Below are 19116 nucleotides of genomic sequence, written 5' to 3'. Positions count from 1 at the left end.
GAGGAGGGCCAACTGGCCCAAACTGAACACAAGCCCAACTCACCAGGATCACAGCCTAACCAAAGGCCCCAACCACCCTGGTATCTGCGCAGGTGTGGAACAGGGAGGAGAGATTCATTTCAGTCACCTTTCCTTTACACACACACAAAAAAACATTAATTTTTAAAAATAAAATGAAAAGCTCTCTTTTCTCTTATACAAAAGACAGAAAGTATTACTGCATTCCTCCATGACCTTATAACTTCTGAATTTACACAAATATTTTTAAATAAACACCAAAGAAAGGAATAAATTCCCAAGGTAATCAGGTAATAGGATCTATGTATTTTAAACTTTTCATACCTTTTGTCCTCCAATTCTATTCCTAGGAATTCATCCTAAGGTAAAAATTAGCATGGATATGTGCAACGACTCAACCACAAGAATTTATTGTATCTGTTTATAGGAGAAAAAAATACTAAATAACCATTACTGAAGGATTAGTTTAAAAATATGTTTCAACCTACAACAAAATAATCTGTGGCTGTTAAATTTGGTATTGTGGCAAAATGCCATTAAAATTCTGTAGCAAAATATGAAACACTGGGTGGCTCCAATTAAGCAGCTGACTGGATTTCAGCTCTTGTCATGATCTCAGGGACCTGGGATCAAGCCCAGCATTGGGCTCCTGGCAAAGCACAGAGCGGGCTTGAGATTCTCTCTCCCATGTCCCTCTGCCTCTCCCCTCCCTCTGCTTGCACGCATTCTCCCTCTCTCTTTCTCCCTCTCTCTTTCTCTCTCTCTCACAAATAAATCTTAAAAAAAAAATTATGGTGGCAAAATAAAATATTGTTAATTGAAAAAAAAAGCAGACTGCAAAGTATTACCTACAAAATGACATCCTTTTATTTTTTTTTTTTTAAGATTTTATTTATTTATTCATGAGAGACACAGAAGGAGAGAGAGAGGCAGGGACACAGGCAGAGGGAGAAGCAGGCTCCATGCAGGGAGCCCGATGTGGGATTCAATCCCAGGACCCTGGGATCAGACCCTGGGCCAAAGGTAGGCGCTAAACCGCTGAGCCACCCGGGCTGCCCAAATGACATCCTTTTATACATATTACTCAAAGACTATTTTATGTTAAAGCAGATTGAGAGAAGTTATCACTAAGTGGAAGGATCTGAGATCTTAATAAACGCCTTAAAGACAGAGTTGGAAATGTTCACTAGATTTTACACATACACACACACACACACACACACACACAGCCCTTTAGATACATATGTATGGGATTTATATACATAAATCTATGTACAGATTAACCTCTCAGTACATGCCCTATAAGTGCCCAATCAGTACATGTTTATTTGTATTTATACTTGTATAACTACCCATTCAACACTTAGTATATGTGGAGCAGGGTTTTAAACCATTTGCATACACCCTTTCAGCATGGGCTGGGTGTTGCCCTCAACTGAAAGGTTACAAACTTACCTGCCCAGTATTAGGCAGAACAAAAATTCAATCCCAAATCTAACTGACTCTAAACTTCAGAGCCGCCTTTCTCTTCTCCCTCCCTTTTCTATTTGTAGGACTTAAAATGTCTTCAATGAAAATGACCTCTGGTGTGTTACTGCAAACAGCATGTTATCTTAGATGTAAAAAGATTACAATTGTTTCATGTTTTCAAAAAGCTCTCACTCTAACTTTGAGAAATAAAAAATGTCATTAGGTATCAATCAATACTCACTAGGGGAAAGTCTAATTTATAAGGAAGATTAAAGCTGGTCAGCAAAGATTAATACGGGAACCCAAGTGAGCAAGTCTTTTTCAGCAACGGCAACTGCCAAACCCTACCATCTGCCGTGGGCCCCTCTAGTTGGCGTATTAGAAATCTTTTCCAAGTAGCTAAGGAATCATCATTGGCAATGAAGAGGACTCCACGTAAACTACAGAGAGGGTCTCACATTACATGTACTTTTTAGCACCTAGCATCTATCAAGTATTTTCCACTTAAAGCTATAGTGATAGAAAGTCCAGGCTCTTCTCTCCCACCATTGTCCCCCTCCCTTAAAGTACATAGGGCACTAAGTATTTTTATAAAAAATATCTCCCCTCAAAATCTCCACACAGTAACCACATGATCTGATATAACTATTTCAATGCGCTCTGGGGTCATTCTCACTCCTATATAGACTAATGTCCCCCAGAAGCCTACTGCAGTAAGTTATTTCTCAAAGCAACCACTTACCACCAACTTGACAACTTAAATGTTGGGCAGTGATGAGCTAAAGTCTAATATCAGATATTGGCGTCAACTAGAAATAATTTCATGAAATTCAAGATTATGCTATTTGCCGTATAATTAAAAGTCTCATGTGATCTCTCCATCACACGTTCAGAAGCAGAGGCTGGCAGTAAAAACTCGTAGGGAACATATGGACGATTTTTTTAAAAAAATCTTTAAGTTGGGGCAGATTAACTTGGGTGGCTCAGATGGTAAGTGTCTGCCTTTGGGTCAGGTCATGATCTCCAGGTCCTGGGACTGAGCCCCACATGGGGCTCCCAGCTCAGCGGGAAGTCTGCTTCTCCCTCTGCCTCTGCCTCTCCTCCTGCTTATACTCCGTCTCTCTCTCTCTCTCTCTCTAATGAATTTTTTAAAACTCCTTAAAAACAATCTTTAAGTGCAACGCAGTATGCTGAATATGGAATAGATGATGAAAATGGAATAAAATATTCCTTCCATCTCCAAGAGGAGAATTCGAAAAGATGATAGCACTTGATTATCTTGATTCTGAAAGAGACTGTCTATTGGTAACTCAGGTCCAGTTCATGCAAGAGGTGATGGTCAGAGGCTAGGATGAACTTATCTGGATCAGTCTTTTGCCACAGGATTCTCTGTTTTCCGTCCACTCTAATCCATCACATCTGAGTGCTTTGCTCAGTTTAAATGGCATCATAAAATCTTTTCCTTTTCATCTTAAAATTGGCTCTGCTCAGGAAGCTTTTGTGGTAGTACTGTACATTAAGGGGATGGAGAACATAAAAAGGCAATGCTGTGTATTTGCATACAAAACACAAGGTCACAGGACCTTGCTCCCAAACGCCAAACTCTTCTAATCACCAGCATAAAACACCAATGTTAGGGGGAAGCTGCCTCATAAACCATGGCACAGCCAATTGCTCCGGCTGCCCATGCGGCTTCCGTGGCAGCTGTTCAGGGCAGCACTGCTCTCTCCTCTTTGTATTGCCAGCCTTCCTAGAGCCAGAGTCCTGGGTCCAACCGAAAGCTTTGAAATCTGGTTAGAAGAAGGAAGAAATTTAAAACGAAGCAGCCTACTGAATTTTGTAAGAGTGTAACAGGCCTTTAGGCTAAAGTGCTAAACACTGGAATGAAAAAAAAAGCCTGACGCTATGAAAGTAGAAAGGGATTTTAAATTGAGATTGGATTGGAAGATTCAAGCAACTGGGGCTTTCCCACCCAATACAGGGCATGTTACTATTACGCAGTTACTATTTCAGAATACAAAGTAGGCATCCAAACCCAAAAGTGTATGAATATGATATATGGTTGCCCCAGGAAAAGACATAACTGCCACCTAAAAACTCCTGGCCCCACTTCCTTTTTCTGTTTCAACAGGATTCTCAGAAAAGGCAGCTTAAATGATTATCTCATTTTCACAGTGGCTGGGAAGGAAACTAAGTACAAAACCTAGCACAGCTGCTACTTTAGCCTTATTTCTACCAATTTTTCAAAGCAAAAAATTAAAGTCCAGTCAGCAAAATGAGTAAAATACCCAGTAATCCCCTATCCAGATTCTACGGATTCATAATAAATATCACACTGTCCCTCGTTCCAGACATGACATCTTGGGGGGCCCCATACAATACAAATGATAAAATATGCTGCATCATTTGGCCTGACAGCCGATCATGGATCACAGTGACGTGGACTGTCACAGAGCGCTCCTTCACTCTTAGGGAGGTGGCTCACTGCCTGAAGGCAAAACAGAAATTTTAGTGCCTCGGGAGTAAGGAGGTCTAATAAAACACAGGGAAGTCAAGCCTTAATGTGTGGAATGAGCTTCCCAAGCCATAATAAACAATTCCCAGAGAGATTTCTTAAATAGAAAGTAACTATTTTACTTGTCAGCATGGGACCTCCACAAATACAGTCCAGGTCAGAAAAAAGAAAAATCAGTATCTCAGGCTTTCAATGCTAATATCCTAAGAAACCTCCAGAATGATTTATGAAAACAGGCATGATGCTATATATTTCTTTGTATGTTATCTCAAAAATTTCCAATCATCTGGTTGTTCATATTAGATCCTGAACTAGCAAATTCCTTAAGGATTGTTTAGTCTACAAAGAATTTACTCAAAAGCTAATCGTAATTTTTTTGAAGATACAAGTTAGAGTTCAGTCAGTACCAAAGGTAAGGAAAAATTAACTCTATGTACACAGTCGAGTTTTATCCTGCTTAAAATTGTCAAGTAGAGAAAATTCTGAAAATATTTATGAAAAAGCTATTCTCATGCTGGCAGCAATGGTTAAAATAAATATATTTCCTTTATTAAAAAAGAAAAAGCCTAAAAAACATCTTTAAATAATCAAGTTGCTGTGAAGTGAAAGGGTTTGAAAGTGATGAAACTGAAGTTAAAAGTTCTCTATATGTGTGTTTTACTTTAAGCAAATTAGACATAGTGAATAAAATTTGAATTTTCAGACAAATTATTTGCTTTTTTTAAAAAATTTTATTTATTTATTCATGAGAGACACAGAGAGAGAGAGAGGCAGAGACACAGGCAGAGGGAGAAGCAAGCTCCACGCAGGGAGCCCGAAGTGGGACTCGATCTGGGAACTCCGGGATCAAGCCCTGAGCTGAAGGTAGACACTCAACCGCTGAGCCACCCAGGTACCCTGATTTGCTTTTTAAAGAGGTCTCCCCCCACCCCCCAAAAAAAAGAAACCCTAAAAATAGAAAATGTTGCTTTCATTCATTTGAAATATTCTACTAACCAAAGAAATCAATGCACAATTTCAGGAAACAAAGGCGAGGCATACTCTGCATCCCTGACTTATTGTTCCATTCTCACACCACACACAGCTGGTGTTATGCAGACTCCAACTTCCTCAACAAGAGAGCCTGGAAAAGGTCAATTTAATATTGAAAACAAATGGACTATAATCAGGTGTGCAGCTGGTGACAACCCAGCAGATGAAGACCCAAGGACTCAGAGACCCAGGTATTTTATATCCAAAAGCCCCAACTCTCCAGTCCTCTGTATGGAATCAAACGTAGGCACAGAGTCTTTGCTTAGAGAAAGCTTGAAGGAAAACGAGGCATGCTGCAACAACACAGTAAAAGTCTTTCAATAATATGGACACATATTACTGGGTATAGTGGGAATGCTCCTGCCTCTTCTTAGCCAAACAAAAACATCTCTGAAACATGCTGGTATAGAACCTAAAGGAAATAAATCCAAAAGTAAATTCATAAGTCTTTTGTTTGCCTATTATTCCTCCTTATATAGTAATAATTCTGTGCACCCCATGTGAGAATCAAGATGACTTGATCAAATGCCATTTAACCCAATTAAATGCGATTAAATAATGCATAGCTTGCTGCAGCAGCTACATCAAAGTATCATAAAGCTCTAAAAGAAAGAATTATAGGACTTTTAGAAAATCTAACAAAAATACAAACACACAAACCAAATAAATTGGGGAATATTATTTGTATCTAAAAGATTCTCCTTAAACATCAAGCTTGAGATGTTATTTTTTTTTTTAGATTTTTTATTTATTTATTCATGAGAGACACAGAGACAGAGAGCAAGGCAGAGACCCAGGCAGATGGAGAAGCAGGCTCCATGCAGGGAGCCCGACGTGGGACTCGATCCCGGGTCTCCAGGATCACACCCTGGGCCGAAGGCGGTGCTAAACCGCTAAACCAGCACTAAGCCCACCTGGGCTGCCCTGAGGTAAGTTTAAATATGGTTCCACTACAAAGGTAGGAACTCCACATTTTCCTCAATAAAGAGATGGATACTGACATTATTGTATGTAATAAGCACGACACTGAGAAATGAGATTAAACACAGGTATTAGGTGAAGTAAGCAATAAAACCCAGAACTACCAATGTTCTGTCTTTAAATAGCTCCCAACACATCAGAGACTATCATAAAAAAAACTATTAAGTGGACAAATTACTTTTAATACTTAGTTTGGTGAGTAAACTTCCCAAGTCATAGGGAAATACAATGCAATTGGAAAGATAAGGCAATAACATCAAAGACTCTAGTAAAAGGTAACATTCATTGAGCCTTTACTAGGTAATAAGCATTTTACAGCATTTAAAACTCAAAACAGTCCTATGATACAGTATTATACATACGCTCATTGTAGAGAATACCCTGAGGTAAAGAGAAGTTAGTTAACTACCCAAGCTCATAAAGCTGCAAAAGTGAGGATTCCAGCCCAGAAAGCCAGACTCCAAAGCATGCATACCAGGAACCATGCAAATTGTGTTAGAAAGTGCAACAAGGTGGGGCGCCTGGCTGGCTCAGTCAGTACAGTGCGCAACTCTTGATCTTGGGGTTATAAGTTCGAGCCCCATGTTGGGTGTAGAGATTACTTAAAAATAAAATCTTAAAAAAGAAAAGTACAACAAGGTATTCAAAAATCTGTGGTGCTTTTCAGTAGGGAGCAGTGATTACAAGGGTGGGGCAGGAGAGGGGGCAAGAGGGAAACGATGACTTTGGAAAAGGAGTTGAGAACAACTGTTCTGTATATAAAAGAATTGTCTACGATGATCAAGGGATGACTTTTTTAAAAGTAGTTGAGAATCACATTAGAAGAACCAGGGAAAGTCATAGAGTAACTGGTGAGATGAACTTCAAAAAGTGAAGAGTGGCTGAGATTTGAATAGCTGGAAATAAGGGTAAGATCCAGATAGAAGGCCTTCCAAGAGAAGAGGCAGTCAGGAAAAAGCAAGAAATACACTCAGGGTAGTATCAGGAGTTAAGCCGGGAAAGGAAAGTAGGGACCACATGGTGGCTAGCTTTGAACACCTGAGCAAAAGTTTCTATTTAGTTCTAAAAGCAATGAAGAGTTCTTTGAGAGTGCTTTGAACAGGTGTTGGGAACTGAAAAGCTAACTGGCATAAAAAAAAATAGAAATAGTATAATTCCATATATATTAAGTCCAAAATAAAAGTAATCCTAAACAATACAAATCAAAAACTGATTGCCTCATAAAGAGGGAAATTGGAAGGGGCACATGGGAACTTTCTAAAGTGATAGTGCTCTGTATCTTATGTGAGTGGTGCTTACAGGAGTGTGTGAAATTATAAAAAAAACTCACAGAGTTGAACACTTAGTATCTGTGTATTTTATTGTACAGTAGTTAGATCTCAATTTTTTTAAAGATTTTATTTATTTATTTATTTATTCATGAGAAACACAGAGAGAGAGAGAGAGGCAGAGACACAGGCAGAGGGAGAAGCAGGTTTCATGCAGGAAGCCCGACGTGGGACTTGATCCCGGGACTACAGGATCATGCCCTGGGCCAAAGGCAGGCACTAAACCGCTGAGCCATCCAGGGATCCCCAGATCTCAATTTTTTTTAAAGGCCAAAAAAGTCACCTGTAGAATGGACCTAGGTATAGAATAAGGGGAGCTAAGAAAACAAGTTAAAGTGACTATTAAAGAAACCCAAGAGAATAATAACAGTAGAAGTGAGAAGACCGTGGATGCAAAGAGAAGCAAGAAGAGGACAGCTCACATGTATATGTGCATGGGCAAAAACACTTCTATAAATCAATATCAATGTAAATAAAGTATATATGCATGAATAACAATTTCATTCATCTTGTCCCTTTAGAATGTAGACTGCCAGATGGCAGGGACCAAACTTAAAAATTTTTCCATTTAAAACAATTTTTCCTCATTATTTTCAATTTCTATGCATTTGATGTTATCATATATCCCTGATTATACTCTATCTTATATCAAATATTCATGCACTGTCTAGTGTTTCTGGCCATGAAAACTTTTAAAATAACTACCAATTACTTATGATGTGCCATTAAAGGTTTGTCATCCTACCTACCTATTTCATTTGAGCATTACAACGATGCCATGAGGTAATCTATTATCCCCATTTTAACATGAATAAATTGAGGCTGAAAAAGATGCCCAAGGAAACACAGTAAAACTATGTTTTTGTCTGTTTATCTCAAAGCCCACTTCTTAAGCACTGTACTAGGTACTTACACCAAAAATAACAAGACAGGGATACTTGGGACCAACACAGAAAAAGGTTGAGAAAGTCAGCAAGTTGTACCAGTAAGTACATACATTTGCACAGCTTTCAAAGACGACATTAGTTAACTGGGGGTTTATTACAGGACTGTCATTTTATAAGCCACCTAAAAGAGGGTGGGAGGACTTGATGTTAGTCACTTTAGATACCAGATAAATGTTTATAGATTCATACTTATAAAACATATATCTAGCATGCTATTTTTAATCAGTTCAATCTCTATCGAATCTGGCTTTATTAAGTTTAAAGACTTGGAAATGATCACAACTACCATCAAATAATTAGAAAAGGTTCTTAAGGGGCACCTGGGTGGCTCAGTGGTTGAGCACCTGCCTTTGGCTCAGGGTGTCACCCCGGGGTCCTGGGATCAAGTCCCGCATAAGGCTCCCCACAGGGAGCCTGCTTCTCCCTGTGCCTGTCTCTCTGCCTCTTTCTCTGTGTCTCTCATGAAAAAATAAATAAAATCTTTTTTAAAAAAACAAAGAAAAGTTCTTAAATAAAGTCAATTTAAGTTCAGTTTAATTTTTAAAGATGACAAATGCCAACCTGAATCTGTTTTTGGAAAAAGGCTAGTTTAAATCTCTTGAAATCATAAGAATCCATAGATTTATCAGATTCATAAAAAGGCTGATAACTCAACAAGACTACAGAACCAGTTTCATAAGAAGGGGGATCCTGTTTCCAAATATAAAAATGTGTAAGTTCAGATCCTTCTAACTCAAGAAATGTGGGTATTTCGGCAAAAATTGAAGTGAAATTACTTCTGAAATATAATAAAGTAATTTCCTAAGATATAAAAAACAAGAGGAAGAAAGATATAATTTATCTTATTGAGAGAACAAACATTTTGGAGGCTATAAAAACATTTTACATGAGCATAATTTTAAGTGTTGTAGGAACAAACCATTCTTGCTTATTAAAACACCTCCAAAAAACTTCTTGATGGCCATATTTGTTTTTGGCTATGTAAGATGTTTTCAGAAGTTCAAACCAGTCTCCAAACTCAAATTAATGGCATTTTATAAATACCACCTTTTACATTTTACTCTACTTTCCCAAGGAACTTATTTATATTCAGGGAGTGAAATAAGTTCCTCTACTCCAGATAAGCATTCTTTTATCAGTGAAAAAAAGCACCTATCCTTTTAATTTCATAACTCATTTTAACATTGCTGGGAGAAATTATATGAAGGGATAGATATACCATGTTTATGAATTGGAATGCCCAACATTGTTAAAATGTCAATTATACCCAAGCTGCTTGCTAGATTAAACACACTTTCAATCAAAATCCCAACAGGGCTTTTTACAGAAATTGACAAGCAAATTTTAAAATTGCTATGGATATGCAAGGAGCAAGTATAACCAAAGCAATTTTGATAAAGAATTGACCTGGAGGGCTTACACTACCTGATTTCAAAAATGATGGTAAAGTCAAAGCAATCAAAACTATGCTATTGACATGAGAATAAACACACACAGTCTATATTCTTGTTTCATGAGAAACAAGAATATAGACTCAATTGATTTTTTACAAAGTATTTTATAAAAAATACATAAAAATTTTATAAAATTCTATGGGGAAAGGATTGTTTTTTTTAAAGAAATGGTGCTGAAACAACTGAATTTTGGTGGAAAAGATGAATATCCACCTTTACTTCAAACTATATATGAAACTTTACTCAAAACAGATAATACACAGAGAAGCAAAACATATAAAACATTTAGGAGAAAACGTAAGGAAAAAATCTTTACAATCTTCGGTAGGCAAAAATTTCTTATATCTAACTCAAGAAATTGAAAACCTGGACCTTATCAAAATGCAAAACAATATCATTAATAAAACTAAAAGCTATAAACTTTGAGAAAACATTGTCAATACATATATCTAACAAAGTACTTGTATCAAAATATATAAAGAACTCTTAACACTCAGTAAGACAAATACCCAATTTTTAAAATTGGCAAAGTACAGACACTTCATCAGTGAAGATATACCAACAGCCAATAAGCACATGCAAAGATGTTCAGCATCTTTAAGGATGAGGAAAATGCAAATTTGTATCACAAAATCTTATCACTACATATCCACTAAATTAGCTAAAATTAAAAAGACTGACAATACCAAGTGTAGACAAGGATATAAAGCAACTAAACTCCCACACATTGCTGAAAGGAATGTAAAAAAAGTATAATCATTTTGGAAAACAGTTTGGAAGTTTCTCAACACTTGCCTTTCTAGATCTTTACTCAAGAGAAAGGAAACCATATGTCCACTCAGCTAATTCTACAATTATAGCAACTTTATTCATAAGAACTCAAAACAGGTAACAACTCGGTATCAATAGGCATATGTTTGAGCCAATTATGATATGGCGACCAACTGCCACAAACATTGCTGAAAACATTATAATGAGCAAAAGAAGCTATACACAAAACTAGTAGACATTGTATGTTCCCATTTAAATGAAATTCTAGAGATTTGGAAATTGACTGCAAAGGGACACAAGAGAGAACTTTTTAGGGTTATAGAAATGTTATCTATCTTGATTGTAATGATAAGGTTGGTTATATATATGTATATATTTGCCAAAATTCATCAAACTGTTCACCTTAAATGGGTACATTTTATTATATGTAAATTGTTCTTCAATAAAATTATGTAAAGAAAACATTGTTTTCCTTATCATATTCAGCATATTATGCAATGCCAATTCCAGTAAGAACCAATTTTTTTGACTCAGAGGCACTGGTATCAAAAATCTACATGTTTTAACTAAATGAGAAACAAAATTTTAGTATTATTAACCTCTCTCTTCTCCCTCTCTCACTGCTTCACCCTCCATATCCAGTTGAACTTTCAATTTCTTGAAAGCTTTTTGCTCTTATTTCATATCATAAGCTACTCCTCTGCATTCAATAAGTATTTGTGAAACTGAATCACACAGTCTCTATATCCTGTCTTTTGTCACCTAATGTTATTCTGATAACAAACTAAAATATTTTATAAAGCCTTCAAATGTCATAGGATTTGGTCTATTTTATTATTTTTTCTCTCACTTAGTTTTAACACAATCTTTTTTCAAACAAAATACTTACTGTTCAGGGGCCCAATGTGTAAAACAGACTACATTTATAAGTTCAAATGTATAACATTTAATAATACAATCAACCAATGAGAACATAAGTTCATCTACCGGTAGTACTCATACTTTTGACTCAGATGTCAAAAGTAGTTATTTTTAATATGTGAATATATCTTTCTCTTTTAGTTTTGCAGTTCTTAAAAAGGAAATTCAGATCAAATATTAAGAGCAGGGGTCATTGAACTAAGGCCCAGCGGCTGGCCTGCCTACCACCTGGTTTTTTATAGCCCTCGATCTAACAATATTTTGTTTCATTTTTAAATTTTTAAGTGGTTAGGGAAAAAATAAAAACAGCATCTTTTGGTATGTGAAAATTATATGAAATTCAAATTTCTGTGTTCATAAATAAAGTTTTACTGGAATACAGCCATACTTCTTTGTCTATGGCTGTTTATTTGCCACAATGGCTGAGTTGAAGAGTTGCAAAAACGACTGTATAGTCCACAAGTCTAAAATATTCACTCTTTGGCCCATTACAGAAAAAAAAAATGGCGGACCCCTGACTTAGAGAATCCCAGCAGCACTCTCGGGAACCAGCCTCATGGGATAGAGTTTAGAAACTATTTATAGCAAACTGTATTTTACAAAGATGACCACCACAATATTTTCCATCCTACTTGTTCTTCTGCAATGCGACCTTACCACTCTCTAATTCCCTTCCCTGTGAATCTGGGCTTGTCCTGGTGATTTGCTTCATCAATACAATTTGGTACATGTGGCTCCTGAGACTTCTAAGACTACTAGGTCATAAGAAACCTTGCAGCTTCCTCCTAGGATTCTTAGAATGCTCCATCATAGGATGCTTCCTCTGAGAACCTAGCACCATGTTGTGAGAAACTCGAAGCTCATGGAGAAGCCAAGTATAGGCACACTGCCTACAACCCCAGCTGAGCCCCAAGTCTACAGCCAGCTTCAACTGATATCCATGTAGGAGAGCTAGCCTGGACCTCCAGTTCAGATACGACTTTAGATGACTGTGCCCCAGCAGACATCTGACTGCAGCTGCATTAGAGACCCCCGCAAGAGAACTACCCCTGGGTACGGCCAACCCATAGAACTGTGAAATATGATAATAAATGATTATATTAAGCCACTACATCTTGGGGTACTTTGTTATACAGCAAAAGATAACTGAAACGTCATTATACTAAAACAAATCTAGGAAAGTTTCAGATAAGTAATTCCAGATTCCTGATTCAAGCCTATGCATAGCACCAAAGCAAACCCTACCAGAGCCTACTGCTAATCCTCGGTGTTCTAGAAGTAGTTAAGAATGAAGGAGAGAAGTAGTAAATAATACTCTAACAGAGTCACTGTGATTTCCTAATCTATATGCACTCTAATGAGGCTCAGTACTCCTCAAAATATGCCAATAAGCCTGAATCTTAAGTCTGAAACTCTCAAAAAAAAAAAAAAAAGGAAAATGATTTTTCCAATTGCTAAAATTATATCAGGATTGGTAAAGAGACAATTCTTAGTTTCCATACTGTAAATAAACTGGTGATCATAATACTTCATTATATTTACTTAATAATCTTAAAAACTTGATAAGTTAGATGAAACATAGTCAATTATCAATATATGGCTAAGTATCGGTATATAACAGTTTACCTAAAACAAATATGGGCTTAATAATAAAAATCCACATGCTGTTCTGCTTGTGTCACCTGCTCCTGTTCCAAAGGGTGACAGGTAAGAGTCATTCACTTGGATGTTTCTGATATGTGCCAGTTATGTGTAATATACTCCTTACTCTAGAATATTTAATTAAACTCCATATGAACATCCTGTAAAGCCCACACAGCATATTTTCAATAATATTATCTTAAGCCACAGCAGACTCAAATTTTGAAGAATGAGTGCATGATAGGTACATGATAGGTACCCTGCCATACTCTGGCGATAGGTCTTTGATTGATATAAATTTCATTCAAAAGAGACCAGGGTGGCTCTGAATCATTAACCTACTGACATCTCGGAGAACCATGGTGTGTCACAGGATGGTGTGTTTATTTTATATCTAAAGGGATATTACTGGAACTCTTAAGATTCCTAATTTTTTTCTTAATTCAGTAATTATTTGCAAGATTAAATATTTATTTACGTGGCTATGATTCACACTAATGTAGAAAAGACTTATACGAATAAAGTGTTTTAAGAGGAAATCATTCCAGGGGCACCTAGGTGGCTCAGTGGTTGAGCATCTGCTTTGGACTCAGGTCATGATCCCAGGGTCCTGGGATCAAGTCCAGCATTGGGTTCCCCACAGGGAGCCTGCTCCTCCCTCTGCCTATGTCTCTGCCTCTCTCTGTGTGTCTTATGAATAAATAAGTAAAATCCTAAAAAAGAAAAAAAAAAAAGAGAAAAACAGTCCAAACTTTAGTGGCTTAATCCAATCCTACAGGAGTGCTTGACCAATTAGTGATGCCTACCATAGGGGGTGACCAGTAGTGAGAAATACCTGGGCATTGGCCAACTCTGACCAGTTTCATCCAGTTTCAGCAGTCTCCTCTCTTCAGATCTCCCGCTAAGTCCCTTCAAAGACTTCCATGAAAGAATTTCCACCCAGTTTTAGAAAGTGACATTTCTCTTTCTTTAGCCAGTCTTTCCCACTGCTGGAGTCTACTCTCCACAGATAACCCCTGCTAAGCGCCACCTTGGTACAAAGGTCCTGGCCCAAAAAAAAAAAAAAAAAGAGAGAGATTCCCTCAATACCGAGATTCCCTAACATCAAGAGTTCACTGGATAAGCCATATGTTGGGCCAGGAGAGCTTAGATGATGATAGGTGGCCAAACTCTGGTACAATGTGGTAGAGCCAAGATTTGAATCCAGGCAATCGAACACCAGAGTTTCTGCACTTAGTCACTGAACGTGGCACATGCTTGCTGCCATTTCTACAACATGTATTAAACTGTATCTTTGTCTTTTAGTTCACAGTTACATGAATCCACAATTAACACAAGCAAAATCTCCATGCGGAAAATATTATAATTAACTATTCTAGCATAGCAATTATGACTACATCACAGGACCTGTAAATAATTCAAAATTTGTGCATTTCCTAATTAACACATTAATAAACATGTTAATAAATGCTTTATATTTATTAAGAGAAAATGATGGGATAGCAACACTCTTTGGAAAAAATTTTAAGTGATAATTCATATTCTCTTACTCCACAGTCTATATTGAAATTTTAATAGTATTTGAACATAAATTAATGCAATGACTATTATTATTGTTAAAAATACACATTAGCAGTGACTTTTCCAACTCAGAATCCATAACAACAATGAATCCTATTCACATCCTGTGTAACTCCATAGGGAGTCTATGGGGAAAGCTTCCATATATGGTCATTTTTCCCCATAGACTCCCCATGGTTTATACAGGATATGAATCTGGCCCATTGTGACAATGAAAACAACAGATCACTGAAAACTTATGTGTAATTTCTGCTAAACAAACTATAGACTAACAATTAGGGAAACCAATACTGAAGTGAAAATAAGTAATCTGAGAATTTATAAATAACCACTAGGTATTTTTATTCCATTTCTGTACTAACAGAGTAAGTATATAAATATTCAGAAGAAAAATATTTTTCTATCTTATTTAGTTCAAAATATTTTCTTGATACTAAAAATTATAATGTCAACTATTCAACAGGCAAGAAACCCAAAAGGAAATTTCACATCAGAACTTACATTGTCAGAAGGAAAGAAAAGATGATACAGCAAAACCAGTCAAATGCTACATGAGCTTTATTTAGCTTCCCGGGCTGCTGTATGACCATGTCCCAACATAAATTTCTGTTATCTATAATCATTTTCCCAAATTTGTGACATTAGCAATCTGTGGCATTCTACTTATCTGAAGTCATGTAGAATAATATTTTTCTTTTACATTCACTGCTTGACTTAGAAGTAAGTTTTTGTGTGTACACATATCTGTACTTTTGCCTTAAGTAAGATGAAAGCATCTAAAATCCAATACAGCTAAATACTAAAAGCCAGTTAAAGCTGTAGGAAAGGGAAATGGCTGCCTCCCTAAATTACCTTGTTCCATATGACAATAACTAATAAAGGGGAAAACAAAATATAGTGTACTAGAATGTCAAACATACTAACAGCAAAAACAGCACTCCGACCTAATTATGTAATGAGAACTAGGACTTACATTGAAAAATGGTCCAGTTGTAAATAGCCATTTTTGAATGAACGTGGTAACTATTAACATCTCAACTGATTCACAGAAATTACAGCAAAACAATAGACCCCAGTTTAATCTCACGTATGACTGGCTGTCAAGAATGGCCCTGAAACGCATGTAAAGAAAGGAGTGTGACTCTTTTGTTTCTCTATCAAAGAGATGCCTGTTTAACTGTACAGTTTCTTGGTGACCTAATATTGCTAGAGTATATTCTTTTGACTATCCCCACACAATGGCTCAAAATTTGAGATAATTACATTATTCTTAGAAACATGGTACCATACTCACTCTTAGAACTGAGAAGCTGTCAGTTGCAACTTAATGCATTCATCAGTAACGAAAACAAAAGGCGACAGCTGAACTTCTGGTGCCCATCAAAGAGATCACGTGGCGCATCACATGGATCCTAAATCCTTGCCAGCATCCGGCTACCTACTCAAGGTGATATGGGCAGCCAGACAAGGGCAGGGCCAGCCACACCAGAGCTGAAGAGGGCTGACACTGACACCCACCTCCACCATTTCCCCATTACCACTGAGCTCACTAAATCCTACCGCTTTATTGGCACGTTAGTAATTTATTTTTCCCCTTCACAGATGCACTAGATGTTCTTTTCAATTTATTACAAGTACAACAAAATTTGGGGAGGAAGGATTAAACGACATTATTTGTCCAGAGGCATGCTGCTTCTCAAAAGGCAAGATGATGCTCTCTTCACTGGACTAATGAGGCAGGTTCTTTGGAAGACATATTAATGTATTAAGCCAGGCACAATTCCCACCACAGCACACCTTAAATGGTACCCTTGAGGCCTGAAAAAGTTAAACATGGGAGGGGAGACAGGAGGAGGACTGAGCCAGATAAATGTTAATTGAATAAACGTTCATTGTACTTGAAGTATTTACACTTTGGAGAATGAGTAGCTTTATCAAGAAGGATGTAATCAAAGGGCAGTAGTACAAAACTAGTTTTCTTTATTCTACCAGAAGAAAAGATGACATTTTTCTGTCCCTTTATAAAATTTTAAAAGTAGAATTTTCAAATTTTTGTGGGATTCAACTTGATTTCAAAATATCATTGAATCAAATGAAGTACCAAAGATATGAATTTTCATGACTACTCTCCTCAACAATTCTCTTTACTGGTGGTATTTTTCTCCAAAGACTTCATTATTCCGACGATAGAAACTAAAATTGCATTTCCTCAAGGCAGATAAAGAGCAGACATACTGGTCCCAGCTTCAGACGTGGGAAACTTCAGTCAAGGAAAAACTCCGTGAAATACTTCCAGACGTTACAGAGCTCCAGAAGCTACACCTCCTGCTTTGTAAGGATTAATCCACATACGACATAGGACACCTGCATTCCAAGCGGGCCTAAAAGAGACGGTGGCCAATCTACACAACCAAGGAGATTCAGACCCACTGAGTCAGGAACAGGGAGACTGGCACTGTTAAAGCCACTCCCCAGAATCCTATCGGAAGATACTCACTAAAACAAGGTAATACAGGGCATTTATTAATTCTGCTGGGTAGCTATGTCGGTCTTTAACTCTGAAGAACAAGGAAGGGTCTACTCTCCCAGGTGAATTTTTTGTCACTTTTGAGGCTTTTGTAGTTGGAGGGAGGGTCTTTTTGGTATTTAAATCAAGCAATACTATTTTAGTGACACAGAACACGGTATAACGTGATACCAGCTACTAAAAATTCCCGACTACAAAGGTCTGAAACATAAAATCAACTTACTCTAGTACTTGAAAATGAGGACATTGACATTTCCCTCTCTTACAGGCAAAGAGCAAGGGAGAGAGAAAATTTACAGAGCCATTTACATGTGACTCTACAAGCAAAAGAAGTCAGGATAGTGATTTCCTTTTGAATGGGAAAGGTCGCCACAAAGGAACTTTTCTCCAGTAATATAAATATTCTGTATCTTAATCTGGGGCGTGGTTCCATGGCTCTAAACATAGGCAGAAATTTATAGAGCTGCATACTTGGACTTACACATTTTATCCTACGTAAACCATACTTCAATTCAAAAAATAAAAGCATCCAATACTAGCAAAGTAATACAACCAAAAATCAAAAATAAGAATAATGAAATAAAAAAAAAGAATAATGAAATCAGACTATGTTAGGAAAAAAAAAAAAAAAAAAAAAAAAAAAACGACCTTTCCAGAATCTAGCATAGCATTGTACACAGGGTGGATGAACAAGTATTTATTATAAAAATTTAGTGAGAATGCCTTAGTTGGTTGTCAAGATCCCTTCTGAACTAATTAGAACTTCAAATATGACTTATTTTCCTGAACATCCTAAATATAGACAGTTTCAGCCTCTAAAGGCTCCAAAAAGCAGAAATTAAAGGCCTAGAAAGCTACGCCTCAAAACAGAAAGAAAATACATCTGTCTCAGCTCTGAGTATAGATTTAAGGCATCTCCTTATCAAAAGGCGGCAGTCCATTCTCAACACTTAATGATCACTGACAATACAATCCTATCTATAGTCTTCTAGGGATAAGCAAGAGGTATACTTAATACTCAATCAAGTAAAAAAAAAAAAAAAAGCAAAAATCTGCATGATGGTGTTCTGAATGGGATTCTTGTCTGTTCAGTAATCCGGTAGCTACGGAGACCAAAAGCAACCAGCAGTTTTCAAACATACCACACAGCACACGGGTGACATTATTAAGAGACCAGATTTGATAATCAAGAAAGGTTGTGTCTGCTTAGTAAACCTGGCCAGACATTGTTGGGTTAGAGTCCCTAGTCCAAGAGCCCAAAGACTCCCACACTGAGTTTCAGCTTCTATTTTTAGCTAAACAAAGTAGTAACACTAATTTTCCTTTAGTAGATAAATATCTCTGTCCATACCTAGGTTCCTACATAAATAAAACCCCATGAGTAAAATGAAACTGTAGTAAGTCCTTGTCACTCCAATAATCTGTTCCTACTTCTGGGGTAACAATAATTCCAGATGCACCATGAAGTGAATTCAAAAAAATATTTTTAAATTATTGGAAAATAATGCTGTCATATGCTGAATGGAACAACACGTCTCACTGTTATACTATGTTGACCTTCATTAGTCAGAGTGGTTAATTTCAGCCGTGAGAAGCTTCCATGTGAAACAACAAAAATAATCAATCCTTTAAAAAAAACCAATCAGGAAACAAACAAACAAACAAACAAACAAACAAAAACCCTGCAGGTTATAAGCTCTCTTGAAACACAACTATTCTAGAATAATCAGCTGCACACAAATAGGCACACTGATTACCTGAGATCAGACGGAAAAGGTCAGATTATAGATTCCTAGGAAATGCATTTCCTAAATTCCTGCCCTAACCCCCTTCTTCCCACAAAGATGGTATCTTGCCAGTTTTTCATGTGCTAGGCCAGCAGGTTGAGTCTCTTCAGAAATACTTAACTGTCACCTTTGCTTATGAATAA

The 19116-nt window shown here is 37.0% G+C and overlaps 1 protein-coding gene across 9 annotated transcripts in view; it reads right to left on the bottom strand.

The window, feature by feature from the left end:
- Window positions 1-19116, bottom strand: part of ST7 (suppression of tumorigenicity 7) — a 240027-nt gene that overhangs the window by 166276 nt on the left and 54635 nt on the right. The window contains exon 1 of one of the 9 annotated variants that reach the window (XM_041727682.1): window positions 15954-15975. The exons of the other annotated variants lie outside the window; for them this stretch is intronic. Coding sequence (XP_041583616.1) covers window position 15954 — 1 coding nt within the window. The 5' untranslated portion in view covers window positions 15955-15975. Of the gene's footprint in view, window positions 1-15953; window positions 15976-19116 lie in introns of those variants that run through there. 9 annotated transcript variants of the gene reach the window in all.

Source organism: Vulpes lagopus, chromosome 13 (assembly GCF_018345385.1).
Source record: "Vulpes lagopus strain Blue_001 chromosome 13, ASM1834538v1, whole genome shotgun sequence".
In the NCBI taxonomy this organism is placed as follows: domain Eukaryota; kingdom Metazoa; phylum Chordata; class Mammalia; order Carnivora; family Canidae; genus Vulpes; species Vulpes lagopus.
The sequence above is the reverse complement of the archived record's forward strand: the minus strand, read 5'-3'. Positions and strand labels throughout refer to the sequence as shown.